Source organism: Nematolebias whitei, chromosome 8, assembly GCF_014905685.2.
Source record: "Nematolebias whitei isolate Nwh7 chromosome 8, NemWhi1, whole genome shotgun sequence".
Classification (NCBI taxonomy): domain Eukaryota; kingdom Metazoa; phylum Chordata; class Actinopteri; order Cyprinodontiformes; family Rivulidae; genus Nematolebias; species Nematolebias whitei.
In genome coordinates, this window is record NC_056505.1 from 36099831 (window position 1) to 36119823 (window position 19993).

The 19993-nt window shown below is 42.1% G+C and overlaps 1 protein-coding gene across 1 annotated transcript in view; it reads right to left on the reverse strand.

Moving 5' to 3' along the window:
- ankle2 (ankyrin repeat and LEM domain containing 2) overlaps positions 1 to 19993 on the reverse strand; it is a 23607-nt gene that overhangs the window by 1114 nt on the left and 2500 nt on the right. Inside the window, exons 3-12 of the mRNA XM_037681246.1 lie at positions 18520 to 18711; positions 18105 to 18292; positions 9368 to 9556; positions 9153 to 9275; positions 8800 to 8863; positions 5683 to 5858; positions 5488 to 5594; positions 5101 to 5291; positions 4100 to 4928; positions 3750 to 3881 (exon numbers count right to left, since the gene is read on the reverse strand). Coding sequence (XP_037537174.1) covers positions 3750 to 3881; positions 4100 to 4928; positions 5101 to 5291; positions 5488 to 5594; positions 5683 to 5858; positions 8800 to 8863; positions 9153 to 9275; positions 9368 to 9556; positions 18105 to 18292; positions 18520 to 18711 — 2191 coding nt within the window. The remainder of the gene's footprint in view (positions 1 to 3749; positions 3882 to 4099; positions 4929 to 5100; positions 5292 to 5487; positions 5595 to 5682; positions 5859 to 8799; positions 8864 to 9152; positions 9276 to 9367; positions 9557 to 18104; positions 18293 to 18519; positions 18712 to 19993) is intronic.

Below are 19993 nucleotides of genomic sequence, written 5' to 3' on the forward strand. Positions count from 1 at the left end.
ATATATATATATATATATATATATATATATAAAAACAAGTTAATTTTACTGAAATTACTTTATTTAGTAAAGTATTCAGTCTCAAAGTATAAAAATGATCCTTCTTTTATTTAGATTGAAAAAGTGCACAAAATATAGATCAATAAATCCACCACAAAAACTAAAGTGCAGGTGAAGTTTCCCAAAATAACTAAATAAAATGAAGCTTAAGATCTGTTGAGCATAAACGTAACATTCAACAAAAAATATGTTGCCTTTAAATGAGCTATAACTTGGGGGGGGTGGGGGGGGTGCACAGTTTGTTGTGGTCGTTCGACGCGCTCAGTTCTGTTAACGGAGTGCTTGACGTTTGATGTCATGAAATTAGCATATCATGATATCGATTTGCCCGGCAAGTTTTTTTTACCGGTATTATTGTTAATGATTTGGTATGGCCCAGCCGTACTTAAGGGAATGTAAATGTTTGTAAAACCTCCATTTAGAACGAGTCTGAAGGAGCTGCGTTGTCATACGATGGTGGAATTGTCTTGATATCACCATAAACATTTCTAAAACAATTTATATGTTTTAAAAGATGATTAACTTAAAATTGTTAGGAAAGTATGATACCATGTGAAGGATGCCTGATGTTTGTGTTTTCACTTTGGAGATTGTTCAATCCTAAATTGTTTTTGTTTATTATATATATATCTATATCTATATATATAGACCAATACTAATAAGGGGCAGATATAATAATTTTCTTATTTCTGCACCCATTTCATTCATTGTTTTTTGTTGATGAATTTGTTTTGTTTCTTTTAAATGAATGAATGAATAAATAAATTAAAATGTAACTGTGAGGGGTTTGACGAGCTAACAGTAAGACTAAAGTGGATTCTTACGTCTTGATAAAACCCCAGTGGCAAAAATGTTTAATGTTCACACAAACAGGATTTTATAAATTTTAACACCACCTTCATTTTGCCATTAAATTCTACCAGAAACAGAAAAATATTCCTGCTACAAGCGTTGCTTACAAGTAACCACAGATCTGGATGTAAATAACCATGTGCCCATGAGAATATACAGGTTCGTAAAAAGAGGCTCAAGTGAACTACAAAGGTTTTGAAAAAGAGTAGTTTTAAGTTATCAATCCACTTTGGTCTTGTTCTGACAAGCTCTTAACTCATCAGTCCAGTCAGATGTTCAGAGGTGTCTACAACAGGTAAGATAATACTCTTCATTTATTTGTTAACCTTTTTCTTGTCCACCAAAATCCACTTCATATCTAAATTATCACTTGAAGCTTTAAACTTAGCCTTTTTTGTGACAAACTTATAGAACTGACACCATTTCTGCAAAACAAATGTATCACAGGTTCTAAAAGCAAACGACGACTGAAGTTTTATACTTGGTCATTTTTAATAAGATGTGGAAGTGGAAGAAGTTTGTGACCCTCTAAACTCAGCTCTACTGTCAAACTTCAGAAAGGATCTGGTGCATGGCAGAACGCGTTTCATTTTAACAGCAGAGTGTGTTAGTCACATTAATTGCAGATATGCACATGGGGAATAAGACCTAAAGTTTGTCTAATTGGAAAACACTGTGCCTCAACTCCAGAGCTCTGGACCTTTCTGAGCAGTGGCTGACCATCACTCCAGTGCCACAGTGGGTCACAGCGTGAGGCTGGAAAAGAACCAAACACCTCTGGCTTCATAATCAGGAGAACTTTGAACAACAATGGTGTGTTTGATGACGCTTTAAGAAAAGAAGCAGAACTCTTGTTGAAGAAAAACATGTTTACAATCTATAGTTTTGATTTTTCAGAAGGTTATTGGAAAAAAAAAATGTTTCGCGTGTGAATGAGACTTTGATACCTGCAAAGTCCTGGAAAGTTTCAGGACATTAGTTGTTAATCTGAATCTCAAGAAAAAGAGGACGATGGAACAAGACTAAAAATAAAAACACTTGGGATATGCAACAAAATAGAGGTTCATGGTTTAGAAATCATTTGAATCCAAACAAAATGTAGAACGCTGAGCCAGCAGTTAATGGGAGAAAGCCGATCAACATCCTAGATAAAGACGAGCTAAATTCATCTGACCTGTTAAAAATTCATTAACAAGAAACGTTTCACTGTAGTGAGTTCAGAGCAAAGTCTCTTCATTAGCCATTCACGTTTATTCATTACGGTTTTTATGATTCTTGGTTAAGGAATTATCATAAAGTACCATTTCTTTAATTTGGTCTTTTTAACTGCTTTTTGCATTTCAGACAATATTTACCAAAGGTTCAGGAAATATTTATGAATACAGTAGTCCCTCAGTACTTCGCGGTTCGACTTTCAAGGACTCACTCTTTCACGGGTTTTCAATGCAAGACTATACGACACACGGTGGTCAACTTTAATATCACTCACGTGATTGGGACAGTACAAGGTAAAAAGTTAATGGGAGCGGAAACCAACCAGTAGGACAAAAAACAAAACAACAACAAAAATAAATACTTCGGACAGGCACTGCCATTTTGTAGTTGTTTTTCAATAAGCCTACACTGTAACGCCAGTCTAAAGAACTACACTACCCAGAAGCCAACAGTACTTCTGGCCACTGCTTTTTGCTGAAATTCAAAGAACAGCAATGGAGGGAGCAAACACGAGCGGAGAAACTGATGTGGTGAAAATAGTTTTGCAACGAAGAGTCAGAAGTAACAATCTATTAAACTCAAAGAACTGGCAGGACAGTCTCAATCCTGAAGCTGAACTCTATTCAAGTTGTATCTTCACTGGTGAGTACACATATAAAATGCAGTACAGTACATATAGGTATGTTGTTAAAATGACATGTGTTTAAAAGTTTAGAACATTGTTAAGAACATTGCAAGAGTGTGGGAAGACTTTATAAAGCCTTAAAATACACTGCCTGGCCAAAAAAAAAAAAAGTTTCCACCTGGATTTAACTAAGCAAATAGGTACGAGTCTCCTATTGGATAATTACTGCATGGGTGATTATCTTTCAGCTGCAACAAGTTATTTAACCTCAACTGGTGCAATGAGTTGCTTCTCATTTCTTAAACAACCATGTCAAAGACACATCACATCCATCCATTTTCTTCAGCTTATCTGGGGTCGGGTCGTGGGGGTAGCAGCCTAAGTAGGGAGGCCCAGACTTCCCTCTCCCCAGCCACTTGGTCCAGCTCCTCCAGGGGAATCCCAAGGTGTTCCCAGGCCAGCTGAGAAACATGGTCCCTCCAGTGTGTCCTGGGTCTTCCTCTGGGTCTCCTCCCAGTGGGACGTGTCTGCAACACCTCACCAGGGAGGCGTCCAGGAGGCATCTTAACCAGATGCCCGAGCCACCTCAACTGGCTCCTCTCCATGTGAAGAAGCAGCGGCTCTACTCCGAGTCCCTCCTGGATGATTGAGCTTCACTTGAGCTTGAGCTTCACACCACTTTTGGTCTGCAGAGAACCTCTTCTCGAACCGAGAGGCCAGCCGAGTCTGGGTGGACGGCATCTGCAGCCAGTTTCTTAGGATCCACTGTGGGATGGACAAGAGATCCTTCCTGCCTACAGCCTCAGTATCTATAACATCTCTTAATCTCTTTTTTTTTGGCCAGGCAGTGCATGTAAATATTAAAATAAATATTGCGTTTCTACTTGGCAGATTTTCACCTATCGTGGTGGTATATGGAACGTAACCCCCGTGACAAGTGTAAACACTAACTAGTGTGAACAGACATGAGCGAGCCATGTAGCGGAAACACACTAACCTTTGCATGTCTGATGGAGCGTATGACTTCATTGTGCTCTTCCATTTGTGAATGCTAGGATACTTCAGGGGGTCCACATCTGTGCACTCGATCGCTGACAACACCTCTCTGTCCAGTTTGGTTGGAGAGTCCCTGCAAAACACGCAAGATTTATTATCTGCATTATCAAAATGCAGGGGAGCTCCTACTCGTCATCACAGCCGCCAGTAAAACTCAACATGGTGTTAAATTGTGCTTGAGGAGCCAATAACAAAACTCCAAAGATGTGCAGATGACCATTTCTCTACGCTGCTGTAAATGTTGTCACATCTAGACCGTCAACATGATGTGTGAAGGAACTGGTGACTCACCCCTCAATGAAAAGCCCTCTTTTAAAATGCGGGGGAGTCCTGGGTAAGAACTCGTGGGAGTTATCGAAGGATTTGTAAGAGGACCCTGAGGATCCTGAGCTGCTCAGGTCCCTGCCTCCATGGTCCCATGACCTGGACCTTGCACAGAAATTGCGCACCCCTGAAACTGTCCCTCTAGTCCTATCCAGCGCCTCCAGACCCTCTTCTGCTTCAAAGTACTCCTCCGAGCTGCTGCTCCTCTCCTCTGAACCTCCTCCATCTGTTCTTCTGCCTGCTCGATCCACATCCTCACTATTCTGACCAAGAGACAGGCGGGTGAGTCCAGAGCTCAGGTCTGTGGCTGAGGAGGAGCTCCAGTTGTCCTTGTGCCGACGCCCACCGCTGCACCTCCTCTCCCTGTAGCTCGTGGGACTGTCCATTGGCTCCTGCAGCGACATGCGCTCAAACTCCACCATGAGATTGGTGATGGGCGACAGCAGTCCAGAAGACGGGGAGGTGTATGGGGGCACCTTGTCTCCATTGTGAGTCCTGTCTCTAGAGGAGGAGCATGCCCTGTTTTTACAGACGACACCGGGTGACAGGAGGCCATCGCTGCAGCAGCACAAAAGGTCCTGCTCGGCGGCCGTCTCGATCAGGTCCGCCCCGCGGTGGAGAAGCGTGAACTCGCGGCCACCTACAGCTCCCTTCAGGACATCTTTAGATGAAGCCGAGGACGTGATGCAGCTGAGCGCTGCGTTTTGCCGGTTCTTTATCTCCTCGAGGCTGATATCATCACTCTCATCCAGGAAGGCACCCACAGAAATGGAGTTGCAGAATTTTTTAGGCTTCCCTGGAATCAGAAATGATGAAAATGGACTCCTGAAGTAGATATGAGTAATGTGTAATTCAAATGTCTTTATCTATTAATCATTTGTAACAAGTTAAATCTTAGATTATGAGAATGTTTAGAGTTCCAACGCATTCATTCAGGAAAGATCAAACAATTCTTTATATTTTTATACCTGGAGAGGGAGTTTTAAACCTGTTACTGGTCTCATTCTGTCCAGCCCCCTCATGAGTCCTTGGGCTGAAATCCTTCTTACTCAGGTACTCCTCCAGTTTACAGAGCCCCTCAGCTGATGACAGATCCACAAAACAATCCAGGAAGACCCAATATTCAGCCCAGGGCAGGCCCATCTTGTGAGCTAAATCTCTGAAGAACAAGAACAAGTCATCAATCATCGTCATTTATATATGAATGTTTCTGTTCAGTTCCTGAGATGACTTCTGTTGTGACCTGGCACTATTTAAATAAACTGAATTGAATTGAATAGTAGTAGGCCAAGTGAAACCACCTTCAAGGAACACAACATGTACATTTAAAGAGAAGACTTTGGTTTTTGATGTACCTTCCCACTCTCTCTGCCCCTCTGTCAGGGTCCGACTTCAGAAGGTGGTGGAATAGCTCGGCCCGTTCTCTAGGGGGCGTCTTCCACGACCGACGAAAATCATCTGCCTGTTTTCAAAGACAATTTGTGATGATCAGCATCTGGTTTTGATTTTACAAATACAAACATATGCAAGCAACCAGGAAGTGAACTTGCTTTAGAAGGGCTCAGCGGGCCAGCAAAGGCCGTGACGGCCATTAAAGGATCCATGGGGCTCCTTGTGTGCTGACGGATCAGTGACAGACTCTCTGAGGACTCAGGTGACCATGAAGCACCAATGATGGGCTGAGAGGTGTTGTCTGTTGCCCTCAGCAAAGGGATATAGCAGCGATCTGTGGAACAAAACAAACAAAATGTTGGACAAGTTTTATGGACATTATACGGGTTCAAAATTCACCCCCGCCCCTCAAAAAAAAAAAAAACCTGTTTTACTTGCGACTGGTGCATTCGGAAAGGTCGGATTCTGCCCAAAAAACTAAGCTTATTTGTTCACTGTGTAGTTCTTTATGCCAAATGCTAACATCATGCTAACGGTCTAAAATCAGACAAGACTACCATATTTTTCACCCTATAAATCGTAGATTTTTGCATAATTTGCATGCCCTGCGACTTAAGGGCTGAAGCAATGTATTTATGGATTTTTCCCAAATGTATAAACATATTTTTGGCTGAGACATGACCGTTTTCATTCATTCCACGCCGCCCCAACGACATTTATTTAGTAAATTATTTCAAATGTATTCATTTATTAAGTAAAAGTTCAACTGAGACACACCTTTGCTACAACGTCGAGTTAACAAATAACTGTTTTAGGTGCTTATATTGTTAAATTATAAAGAAATGCACAGCGAGTCACCCGCTGTGCGTTCATGTTTCTGCGTATCAGCTTTTGAATTACAGCTGATTTGACCGTCAAAGTGCATTTATTAAGCAAAAGTTAGACTCAGACACGGCAGCATGGTGGCGCAACTGGTAGAGCTGCTGCCTCTCAGCGAGCAGGTCCTTGGTTCAAACCCCGGTCCAGGGGCCTTTGTGGGTGGAGTTTGCATGTTCTCTCCGTGCATGTGTGGGTTTTCTCCGGGTACTCCGGTTTCCTCCCACAGACCAAAAACATGCATGTTAGGCTGATTGGTAACTCTAAATTGTACCTAGGTGTGAGTGAGAAAAGTGAATGGTTGTTTGTCTCGTTTGTCTCTATGTGTCCCTGTGATGGACTTGTGACCCGTCCAGGTTGTACCCCGCCCCTCGCACAGTGATTGCTGGACATGGGCAACGGCGACCCCTGTGACCCAAAATGGAATAAGCGGGTAAAGATAATGGATGGATGGATGGATGGATAGACTCATACACACCTTTGCTATAATTTCGAGCAAACAAATAATTGTTTTTAAGTGTTAATCTTGTTAAATTCTTGTTAAAGTCCTCCCGTGCACGCTCCCGCGGCTGCCATTTGGCAGCCAATCGATTTGTGGCACAACACCGGTCCACGTTTCCAGGTTGTCAGCGACAAACACGACGCTTCAGCGGTGAGGCGTAAAAGATGCAACGTATTTATGAATTTTTCCACTTTATTAGACATATTTGGACTGATGCGACTTATAGGGCAGTGCGACGTGTACGGTGGAAAATACGGTACCTTCTAACAAAAACTCTACGATTGATCAGATTTATTTATTTATTTTTTAATCTTAGTGAATTCTGACACAGACAGGTTTACATTTTCTTCTTAAACACGCTCGTACTCTCTGGCCTTTAACAGCATGACTGTACATATTTTTTGTATCTTATAAAGCAAAAGTTTTTTGTTGTTTAAATGTATTTTTTGTCTTAAACTTTTAATTGATTTAATTATTTTGTGGTCACTCTTGTGTTTGACATCATCTTGTGTGTAGTTTTAGGTCTTTTGACATTTTGTGATGTTGTTTCAGTTTTAATATGTTGTGCAGCACTTTGCTTGGTTTTAAATGTGCTATATTTGTAAATTTGATTTAGATAAAATCACCTCAAATGTCAAATCATTAAAAGGCCTCTTCAAACTAGATGACAAATCAAAAGTATAAAAGCAGTTGCAAGATGTATCACTCTGTCCCTTTAGCTCCCTTTGAGTACTTATTGTACAGATTTATGGCAGCAGTTCTCCAACCTTTCATGACGCTCCCCCCATTTGAAAGAAGAAATAATCATTTAAATTTTCCCTTAGTAAATTTTGTCATTTAAAAAGGTGTTCACTTGTTTTTATGACAAGTTTTTTTCCAAATTGCTCCTTTGGACTGTGCATAAAAAAATCTAATATAACCTTCATTTTGATAGAAGAATAAAAAAGCCTTGCTTCATCAACCTCTCAATATTAAAATTAGAGAAATAAAACAAAATGTACATTCACTTTCAGAACCATAAAATAAAGTCCAGTCTGTGTAAAAAGGTATTTGGTAAAAATATGAAATAGTCTTCCTTTAAAAGTGAGAGCTGATGTTGTTTCTTAACAGTATTTGAGGCTTTAGAAAAAGATTTTTTCCGACGTCAACGTAAGTTTCAACAAGTGTTATTAACGTTAAACTTTATACAATCAGCTGGCAGTTTTAGACATGTTTTGTTTAGCCACTGTGAGTAAATAGTTTCTGCACTGTTTCAAACAGTGAATCGTCAGATATATATGATCAAATATTGGTTCACATCATCACCTCATCCTTCAGCCAGGAAACTTCCTCCACAAAAAATATAAACTATTCCCATCACGTGTCATTACTGTTAAAAAGGGTCACAGTGGCTGAACAGTGAGGACCCACTCTACACCACACAGGATGCAGCTCATCCATCTTTTTTTTTTTTTTTTTTTCATTTACCCTTTATTTATCCAGGTTAGTCTCATTGAGCCACGAGAACTCATTTTCAAGAGAGACCTGTTTAGGGAGCACATGGTGGGGGTTAAGGGCCTTGCTCATGGGCCCAGAGTGGGGTGAATGAGGGTGGGGGCAAGTGTGGGTGTTTCACCTACCCCACCCACAATTTTGATGTTGTCGGGGCCGGGGCGTGAACCGGCGATCTTCGGATCACAGGCCCACCTCTCTAACCTCTGCGCCACCACTCCCCCAACCCAATCTAATCGCCGTTTGTCAGACATGCAATGTGTAAACATTATTTCCACCTTTTTAAGACCAAAAATATATAATTCAGGAGTATTCACCAGGGGTAGGGAAACCACTGTATGGCAACTGAACACGTTTCAAGGAATACAAACGCACAGGGACAGTAGCATTTAGTGTGCATCCTTACCCTCCAAGTAGTCGCTTATCCTTTGTTTCACTTCCTGGGTTTTATTTTTCCTGCTACAAATAAGCTGTGGAAAGAAGCAGATACATACGGTAATTCAAAGTTCAGACGTGCAGCTGCTGTCAGATCAACCGAGCAAACAATTTAAAATTAGCCCACACTGTTGAGTGAGTGATAGTGGCCAAAAGATTTTAAGGTCACAGCTAGAAAATAAATTCTGGTTCAGGTTTACTGTGGGTTTCTGAATTACTCGACAGTTCTATATTCCTGGATACCTTCCGTGTCAAAATACTTCCAGGTAATGTAAGTTGTAAGGAATGTTGCCAAGTTGATAAAGCACTTAAAGTAGAACTTACATCACAAGGCTTCACGCTGTCCTTGTTCTTACAGTTCTTATCGATGTCGGGATGCGAGCACAGGACATTGACCACATCTGGACATCCAAACTTACAGGCAAAGTGGAGTGGTGTTTCAAAACCCTAAAGCAGAAAAAAAGGCAAGAAATGATGTGATTACAGCCAACTAACTACATCTGAATAAAATCATATCTGTTCACTGGACAAGAACTGACAGCTTTATCTGGAGTGTTGAGGTAAAGATCTACAATGTAGCGGATTCGTTTTTGCAGCATGACTTCCTGGTCGTCTGGGTACATGAGGCGCATAAACTCTGGGTTTTCCAAAGTGTCCAGTAGCAGCTGGGCAATCCCTGCCTGGTTCTCTTTGGCTGCCACGTGCATGACATTGTACCGGCAACCCTCCTGAAAAAACAAAATAAACACCACATGTATAGATCAGAAAATAATCCTTCATAATCTCCTGGATTTATTTATTTGCCGTATTTGACCATAACTTTACAGGCTGAAGTTTAGGCTCTACCACCCTCAGCTAAATTCATTTTTTAGTGACTATGGCTTAAGAAGCAAAAACTAGTTTTGATATAACGATAAAAATTACTAGGTGGACATTATATATTAACATTCAGATAATTTTTCAAGTAGCTAACATTCAGAATAAAATCTCTGGGGTCAAATAAAGGCTCAGAACAGGCAGTAGCTGGAAGGTTGGCCCTGACAATGGAAAAAATGTTTATGTAGCAACAAATGTCAAGGTCCCAGGTCAGGTCAAGTTTCTCTATTTATAGAAGAGACTTTGCAGAGTTTGTGAAACTATGGATGCTTTACTACTTTAACAAGCTCATAGATTGTCACATTGCCAAAAATTCAGAGCTCATCTTAAGGTGGATTAAATTTATTATTTTAAACCACTTGATAATGTACTTCATTATAATTGGGCCTTGTTTGGGTTTTTTGAGTTACACACACACAAAAAAATATATATGTACAATACTATATGATGTCAGAACTGCTTCATTAACAAAAACATGAACAATTTTATTTAATAAGTTACTTTTAAAAATTTAAATGAATGACTAAATGATTGAATTTACAATGATAAAATATTACAATATGCAGCTACAAACATTGAACTCTAAATTCCCCTTTTTGGAGCAAAATAAACATTTATTTTGCACTCCACTTTCAATTTTCAGCCTTTCCGTAAAACTGTGACCATAAATTAAACTCCTGTCCTCTTGAAGAGTTGCATGTTCTGGACCAGATGAAACCCGATAGTGTTGATGAGGTTTGTTTATGCAGGTACGTGTTTAAAAAGGTGCAGACAATATGGCTCCATTACTAACCCGAGGACAAAACTGCAGTGATTTTCATCATTATAAAGCCATGTATCTGCCTCAAAAAGGAGGACCGGAGGGTGTGCTCCAATTACAGGGCTTCACTCTCCTTAGCCTCCCTGGTAAGGTCTGTTCAGGGGTACTGGAGAAGCGAGTCTGATCGTTGGTCGAACCTCAGATCCAGGAGAAACAATGTGGGTTCTGTCTTGGCCGTGGAACACTGGACCAGCTCTTTACCCTCAATATGGTCCTCCAGGAGTCATGGGAGTTTGCCCATCCAGTCTACATGTGTTTTGTGGACTTGCAGAAGACTTTTGACTCTTCCTCGGGGTACACTGTGGCGAGTGCTCCGTAAGTATGGGAATGGGGATCCATTGCTAAGGGCTGTTCGATCCCTATACAAGCGGTGCAAGTGTTTGGTTCACATTGCCGGTAGTAAGTCGAACCCTTCAGGACGGGAGTTAACTCCACCAGGGCTGCCTGTTGTCGCTGATTCTGTTCATAACTTTTATGAACAGAATTTCTCAGTGCAGTCAGTGGGTGGAGGGATTCCATCTCTGCTCTTTGCAGATGATGTGGTCCTGTTGGCGTCATCGTGCCGTGATCTTCAGCTCTCATTGGAGCAGTTCGCAGCAGAGTGTGAAGCGGATGGGATGAGAATCAGCACCTCCAAATCTGAAGCCATGATCCTCAACCGGAAAAGGGTGGATTGCTCTCTTCGGGTCGAGGGTGAGGTTCTGCATCAAGTGGAGAGTTCAAGTATCTTGAGGTTTTGTTTATGAGTGAGGGAAGAATGGATCATGAGACTGACAGATTGGTGCAGCGTCTGCAGTACTGCAGTCTGTTGTGGTGAAGAGGGAGCTGAGCTGTAAGGCAAAGCTCTCTGTTTACCGGTTGGTCTACGTTCCTACCCCAAAATAGAGACAGTTGTTTTAGTGCAGCGATTTATTTTAGAAATAAAAACACATTTGCATCCCACCATGGATCAGTCAGCAGCATTGTGCGTCCTGAATAATTCTCTCCCTGTAGTTGGATGACTGTCAGGGTTTTGGGATGTGGGGAGGAGCCCATGTCAGCACCCGCTGCTCATTGGACAGAACGAGTCTCCAAAAGTCTCAACACCAGAAGAAGTGCTAGACTTGTATCCAGTCGATTATTGGAAATGTAATCACTAGAGGGGACTAAAAACGCACAATATAGCAACAAAAACACTAAACTGGCAACACTGCGAGTGTTTCGCAATCCACCACCTCTGCCTCCAGGCGCGCGTTTGTTCATTGATTCAGTCATGCATCGAAGCGGTCAAATTATTGAACATTATGGGATTATTGAAATTATTAATCGTACATTGTGCAGAGGGCAAAATTATAAAACAAATACAGTTACTGTATGCCTGGCAACACTGTGCTCACACCTGGGCTCAACCCTAACCAGACAGCACAACTCGTCCTTAATTTTAGATACATGAATTTAAGCCTTTTTAAGGATGTGCGGACCAGACGCCCTGACTGTGTAAGTGTGAAGTTTACAAGCAGTAGTGGAAGACAGAGGGTTAGGGTTAGTTAGTAAGACACTCACTCTGCTCACGTATGACTGTGCACCTACCCATCCAGGCTATCATTGTAAAGTCTGCTGACGATATACAGCGGTGGTGGGATGCATCACACAACGATGAATCCAGTCACAGGCAGGAGGTGGAACACCTGGAGAGCTGGTGCAGGAAGAATAACCTTCACATCAATGTGAAGAAGATGAAGGAGCTGGTCGTGGACTTCAGAAGGAACAAACACACCTACCCCACGCCCCCGAACGTAAGAGGATCTGTGGTGGAAGTGGTCTCCAGCTACAAGTACTTGGGTGTGCACCTGAATGACAACCTCAGCTGGAGCAACAACACCACCAGCCTGATCAAGAAAGCTCATAGGAGACTCTACTTCCTCAGACGGCTGAGGCGAGCTGGTCTGGGAAGCTCAGTCCTCACCTCCTTCTACATGTGTGCAGTGGAGAGCATCCTGTGCTCCAGCATCAACATGTGGCATGGAGGCTGCACAGCTGCATAAAGAAAAGCTTTGCAGAGAGTGGTGAAGAAAAGCTTTGCAGAGAGTGGTGAAGAATAGCTTTGCAGAGAGTGGTGAAGAATAGCTTTGCAGAGAGTGGTGAAGGCTGCACACAAGTCTGTTGGAGTCAGTCTCCCCACAATCACAGACATCTACATCTCCAGATGCAGGAAGAGAGCCACCTGCATCATGAAGGACCCCACACACCCAGCACATACACTTTTTGCCCCGCTCCCCACAGGAAGGAGGTTGAGGAGCATTAAGTGTAGAACCACTAGACTGAGGAACAGCTTCTACCATGAAGCTGGTAAACTCATGAATCTCTAACCAGAATAATCACTGTGAAAAAAAAAATCACTGTAATGCCACTTGTTTGTTGATATGTGCTGCTGATTATCCATGTTGTTGATCTCATGCTGCTGATTTATTTCATGTTGCTGTGTTCATTCGTACTCATCTGCTCACACAGACTCATGTTCTCGTGAACTTACGGTAAGATGGCGCCCGTGTACATGGCTTGCAATCCACCTCTGCAGATGGTGTTCGGATAATTTTTGTTTTGTTCGTTTTTTTTTTTATCTGTGACATAAACTCACTGCTGATGTATGACCGACAACAGCTTCTGGATCTTCATTTTTCTGCTGTACCTCTGGAAACACCCCCCCACCTCACCCCCACCCCTGCTGGCAGATGTGCTAGCTTATCTCTGTTGTGCTCCTCACCTCACTGCCCGGAGACATCGCTTCAGACGCCGGGGAAAACGTGCTGGGTGGCTCGTAAAGCTTAAAGCCCTGCGCGCTGCATCATCCTCTTCAGCTGGTGGTCATGGTTTCCATCGCCAGCTTCCCGCGTACCCGGACAGGGTAAACAATGGGAGTTGTCAGCCGGTGGGCAGCTCGGACCGACCTGGAGGGGCTGTTATTGAAAACCTGAGGCCACTGATGCGCGCAAACTTCACTGCTGCTGGCTCCACTTTGGACAGTATCCGGATGCATTTGGTCAACGCAAGATCTGTTACCAACAAAACTTTTATCCTTAGGGACTACTTTCTGGAGCACGAGTTGAACTTTTTCTGCATCACAGAGACTTGGATGTCTCCGGGTGAGTCCAGCACCTTGATGGAATTATTGCCACAGAACTGTCTGTATTTTAATGCCCCGCGGCCATCAGGCCGGTGCGGTGGTGGATTATTAACAATATTCAAATCAACTTTTGACTTTAAACAACTGCCCATCCCAGTTTCCCGCGCCAGCTTTGAGCTGAGCGTCTTTGAACTCGGCCATTCGCCTCCGACATTAAGTGCATTCGTCTACTGCCCACCTCGATCTAAGGATTTCATAAATGAGTTTTCTGACTTCTTGGCTGAAATCACAACAAAATATAATCATGTTTTCATTTTTGGGGACTTTAATTTGCACATGTGCTGTCAGGAGAAGCCCTTCTTTAAGGACTTTTTAGATTTATTGGATTTGTTTAATCGAAAGCCCCCAGTATACCGCCGCGTACATCCATACGCAGAGGTACGCACGTATGTACGCAGAGGTACCAGCGTACCCCCCAGGGCATGTCCGTGCAAAGCTCAAATTTTTACGATCGCATACGCGGTGTCGCACAATAAATGCCCAGCGACGGACTGTTTTGTATGCGACACCAATGTATTAAATTCCCCTTCTTCATCTCTGATCTGGCCTTTTCTTTTGTTTTTTTGCCAAGAGGCAGTGATCTCTTCCTCCTCCGTTAATGCCATGACAAAAAATGGAGGAATTTGTCACAAGCGAATTAAACTCAGGTCCAGCGTGGTTGCGGGAGGGTCTGGAGATTTCCTGGTGGGCTGGTCTGATGTGTGGGCTGTAGAGCCAGCACTCTCTGTTTTTTTTTTTTTTTTAGATCTTTTTATGAACAACATATAAACACAGAACACCGCTGTGGCTGAGGCTGCCAGCGCTCACTTTTTTCCTTTTTTCCGATCTGTCAATCAATCCAGTGGGCGTGTCAGCAAATGACCAATTGGCGACCTCAATTTGTCCCGAAGGTGAACGCCCCTTGTCTGTGAAGCTGCTCTGCAGCTGCTCGGGGTGTACGCTGGAGCATCATGTCTGAACCCTCTGCATACAGTACACGCGTACGTACGCATGAACGGACGTACGCGGCAGTATACTGGAGCCTTAACTCAGCATGTAAACAGTCCCACCCAAGAGCGTGGACATACACTGGACGGTTTTTTAACATGGGATGTGACTGTTAGTAATCTTGAAATTGGTGATAATGCTTTTTTCAGATCACATGCCAGTCCGGTTTGAGTTCACCCTCCCCCATCTAACTCCTAAGCCGTGCATTCCTGCACGTTGCAGCCAGACCATTAACCATCTCACTGCCGCATGTTTCACAGATGTTTATAACTCTGAAATGATAATTCAGCCCCCGGTGTTTCTCACCACCACTGAGGAGCTGACATCCCAGTTCAACTATGTCTGCTTAAAGACTCTGGATCATATTGCGCCTGTTAAAACCAAAAAATAAAAACTCAGAGCAGAACCTTGGCTGAGTGACGTCACCAAGGCCGTTAGGCAGCAATGTAGGAGGGCGGAGCGCAAATGGAGGAAAGACAGGCTGCAGGTCTCTTTTCAAATACTTAAAGAGAGTTGGCGCCGTTATCAGAAAGCAATGAAAGCTGCTAAATCCAAATATTTCTCTGATATAATTACCTCAAACTCTCACAACCCACATGTCCTCTTCTCCACCCTAAACTCTGTTCTCCACCTCACTGAACCATCACCTCTGGAAGCCTCAACTGAGCTGTGCGACAACTTCTTACATTTGTTTTTGGAAAAAATTGCGACCACCAGGGCTCTCATTTCCCCTCCAACTCATGACCCATCCATCCCACTTCAATCTGTAGCTCTATTTGACCATTTTGAACCCATCTCTCTATCTTCTCTACAGCAGGTCATGTGCAGCTTGAAATCTTCTGGTTCCCCCTTTGATGTGGTCCCCCATTGATTACTAAAGGAGGTGATTCCTACTCTAGGTCCGTCCATTCTGGCTATAGTAAACAGTAGTTTATCCACTGGCGTGGTGCCAAAATCCTTTAAACATGCTGCTGTCCAGCCTGTCCTGAAAAAAAAAACAAACCTTGACCCCTCAGTCGTATCCAACTTCCGACCTGTCACTCCCATTTGTTTCTAAAATACTGGAGAAAATAGTAGAGTCCCAGTTTAAGTGCTTCCTGGAGGATCACGCCATCTTAGAGCTATTCCAATCTGGCTTTAAACCTCTCCATAGCACTGAAACTGCCCTGCTGAAGGTCTTTAATGACATTTTCTTAACCACTGATACCGGTGATTCTGTGCTGCTTGTCCTATTGGACCTCACAGCCGCCTTTGACACCATCGACCATGAGATCCTCATTGCTAGGTTAGAGCAGTGGGTGGGCATCACAGGGTCAACCCTCAATTGATTTAGATCTTACCTCACTGACAGATCCTTTTGTGTCTCCATCAAGGATTTTAGTTCCACAGCAGCAGAGCTTAAATGGGGGGTTCCGCAGGGGTCCATCCTGGGTCCCCTCCTATTCTCTTTATACCTGCTGCCACTTGGTGCTATTTTCCGGAAACAAAACATGCCCTTCCACTTCTACGCCGATGACTGTCAAATTTACTTCCCCCTAAGACACAATGGCACATGCTCTATTCAACCTCTGCTCGACTGCCTGGCTGACATCAGGGACTGGATGGCTTTAAATTTCTTAAGTTTCAATGAAAAGAAGTCTGAAGTCATGTTGTTCCCTCCCAACGACACAATCACAAACCACTGCATCGACCTTTCCACTCTAATCCTGTCAGAAAAACAAAGAGTCACTAATCTCGGTGTGATAATGGATCCTTCCCTGAAACTTAACAGTCATGTAAACATGATCGTTAAATCATGTTTCTTCCAACTGAGGCAGCTGTCTAAACTGAAGCCCATATTGTCCAAAAATAACCTGGAGACAGTAATACGTGCATTCATTACATCTAGGCTTGATTACTGCAATTCACTCCTGTTTGGTATCAGTCAGACCTCCATTGCACGACTACAACTTGTCCAGAATGCAGCAGCCCGATTTTTAACCAGTACAGACAAACGAGAGCACATTACACCAGTTTTGGCCTCACTGCACTGGTTACCGGTTCACTTTTGAATCCAGTTAAAAATACTCATGTATGTCTACAAATCACTGAACAGTTTCGCACCCCCCCCCCCCCCCCCTTATCTCTCTGATCTGCTACAACTGTATGTCCCACCGCGTTCCCTGAGGTCAGCGGACCAGTTTCTCCTCACAGTTCCAGGAACTCGTCTAAAGCGCAGAGGTGACAGGGCCTTCTCTGTAGCAGGACCAAGACTCTGGAACGAGTTACCTCTGCTTGTCAGACAGGCCCCTCCCTCTCGGTTTTCAAGTCCCGTTTAAAAACTCACTACTATTCGGTAGCTTTCAACACCAGATGATCTGTTTTGATCCTGTATGCTCTACACTGGTTTGTCGTCATTATCTGCATCGTTTTTATGTCTATATTTCTGATTTACTTCATTTTGTATTTTGCTTTGTGTGTTACCTGTTGTTCTGTCTGTACAGCACTTTGGTTGGCCTTGTCGCTGTTTTAAGTGCTTTATAAATAAAATGGTATGTATGTTTGTGCTGATGATGTTGGGCGTATCGTTTTGTACTAGTGTTGCTTAGTGTATTCTTAGTTAACCTTTTTCTTAGTTCATATCTTAGATATTATTACTGTTTTTCTTTACAATTTATACTTTTGTTTTTGATGTAACTGGGACCCTGTGTACACAATTTCATTCCACCAGATGTACCACATGTGGTGCATTTGACAAATAATGAACCTTTGACTTTGATCCTGGTTGAATGGGCAGCTATCAAGTCAATGGTAGATCCAGAGTTCATGTGTAAAGCAGGAAATACTTCATTAAGGGAAAATGAGCACAGCGTGCTACCAATCAGACTTTTGTGATAATGTGCTCAACAAAGACCATTTCCTCCTAAAGAGGTCAAGGCAGCCTATTGGGAATAGGAAACATACTCCAACAGGTGCAACACTACAAAAAAGTTATTAGAACTGATAAAATGAGAACTATCGGTGCACAAAGCCCAACAAATACCATTTCTAAAATGAAATGGTGATGCAAAAATAGTTCAGTGGAAAATGGAAACATTTTCTGGAGAGCTCAGGATTTACAAATGGAGTGAGGATTCTTATTTTAACAAGAACAAGCTCAGGAGTTGTGTCAGAACCTTGTTAAATAAATCCAGCCAAAGTCTGAGCCTGACTGAACCAAAAAACTATCTTTGAATATATATATTTTAAGAAATGCTATATGGGAGTAACTTCTGAAGAGGATATGAGCCTACCTTGTAAAGCATCAAACAAAAATTAAAAAAAAAACGACCAAAATCACTGAAAACACTTAGCTCATATTTCCTCCCACCTTCGCCTGTAGTTTAGAAAATTAACTAAGAAAAAGTGAATATACAGACTAAGCTAGTAGCAAAATATTAATAGTTCTTACCTGAACAACAGTGGGATTATCCCCTGAGCCAATAAGGTAACGTGGGTTGCTCCAGACGAGCTCGTAGAAGGCCTGCTCATCACCCTTCTCCACAGCTTTCCTTAGTTTTGCTGTTAAGTCTTGACTGCGTGGGCTCTTAAAACTGTTGGCCCGCTCCCTGTTAATGGTGTCAACTTCCATGTTTTCAGCTGTGAGGAACAATAAGGGGATGCAGGTCACTGTCCTGTACTACCAGATGTTTGTTTTACTAAAGCGAACAAAATTGATCCGATTTGTATTTTTTATACATTTATTCACAAAACATTTTCACAATTATCACATTAAGTTCAATGCATGCACATGATCTTAAAGGAAAAGATGTGATTAAAACCAATAAAACATATTGAATATTGAACTTGAACCCACAAAATCTTACCTTTACCCATGACCAGTCCAGGTTTGATAGAAGCACAGGGTGTGGACTTGCTGGGAGAGGGGAAATATTCGCAGAGTCCCTTGGCAAACTTCTCTGCATCTTCACGGTTACTAAAAGCTTTGAAGCGAGCGCCCTTCATGGTCTTTACAGCTTGAAGTGCGTCTTTCTTGTCCGAGTAAACGTGTGTTCCCTCTGAAGCACAAAACAATTGTTAGTGTGTCTGGTAGTACCAAATGACTGAACTGCTGTAATGTTCGTTTGTGGCTGCAAAATGCAGTCCTGAAATGATCGGTGGGTCAAGGACTTCACACAAGCTGAAGGTAGTTGGTTGATTTCAGCTCGACTGTCTTAATCAGGCATTTTAAAACCTTTGTTTCACCAGTCAGGGTATCTTTGATGTGGGACGTTATATAATTTTTAAATATGGGAAAATATAATAATGATACAGTTAGAAATATTAGGTTGTATTTCTTCAATAATACCTAACAAAGTTAAGTCAGGTCCTCTGGATGTTCAAAATAAACAAACAAAACAAAAAACATCCAAAGGACCTGACTTAATTTTTTTTCTACCTGGATTATTGAGCATGCATCAGGATCTTCATTAATACAGGTACAATGATTTGCTTCAGCTTTATTCAGCTATACCTTCACAAGTTTGTGTTTTTCCTTTGGCTAGATGTTTGTGTCGTAGCACAGCTGCATTTAACACTGAAATTAATAAATCAGAAGGTTCCTCTACTCAGATCATCTCTGTACTGTGTTAGGCACTGCTGGAAATTATTTTACGTTTAGGAGTTGTAAATAAAATACATCTTTATGTTATTGTCTTGAACGTTTTTATATTTTAAGATGCATAAAAAAGATAAAAAGTTAAGAATCTACATTTTGGATTGTAAAAGAAATATAATTTTTCTTTTTCAGTTTATGTTTTTTTTGTGCACAAATAATCCTTTTGTTTAGTTCCTCGAAAGCATTTTATGTTTAGATTTCCAGTGGCAAAGAAAGAAGGCCCTGCAACACGACTTTTGTTTGTAAACCAGAAATTAGGAAAACAATATTTTATATGCAGAAAATAAAAGTTTTCAGAAATAATGACGTTGCTCAAATACTGTTGCAAACAAAGCACTAGTGCAGCTGTGGAGGACCCCGTGGTGCCGTCCCACAACTGTCCAACACCTTTTCTAATACTGTACATATGTACTTAACCACACACATTATGTGACTGTAGATAAACAAACATCTCATGGGGGTAAATTCTGCAGGTGGTCTTTAGTTTCATACCCTCTCCTGATGTAGCTAAAGCTTGGAGGTTGTTTTCTGCCTGGTCAGCTGATCAAGTCATCATTGAGTAAACAACAAAAGTCAACAAATTGCTTCTGGTTTTGTAAACACAAAAGTCTTCACTGACCAGTAAAGATTAGGAGAAAATATTTTTGTTGTAGCTCAGATGAAAACATGTATATCCCAAGTAT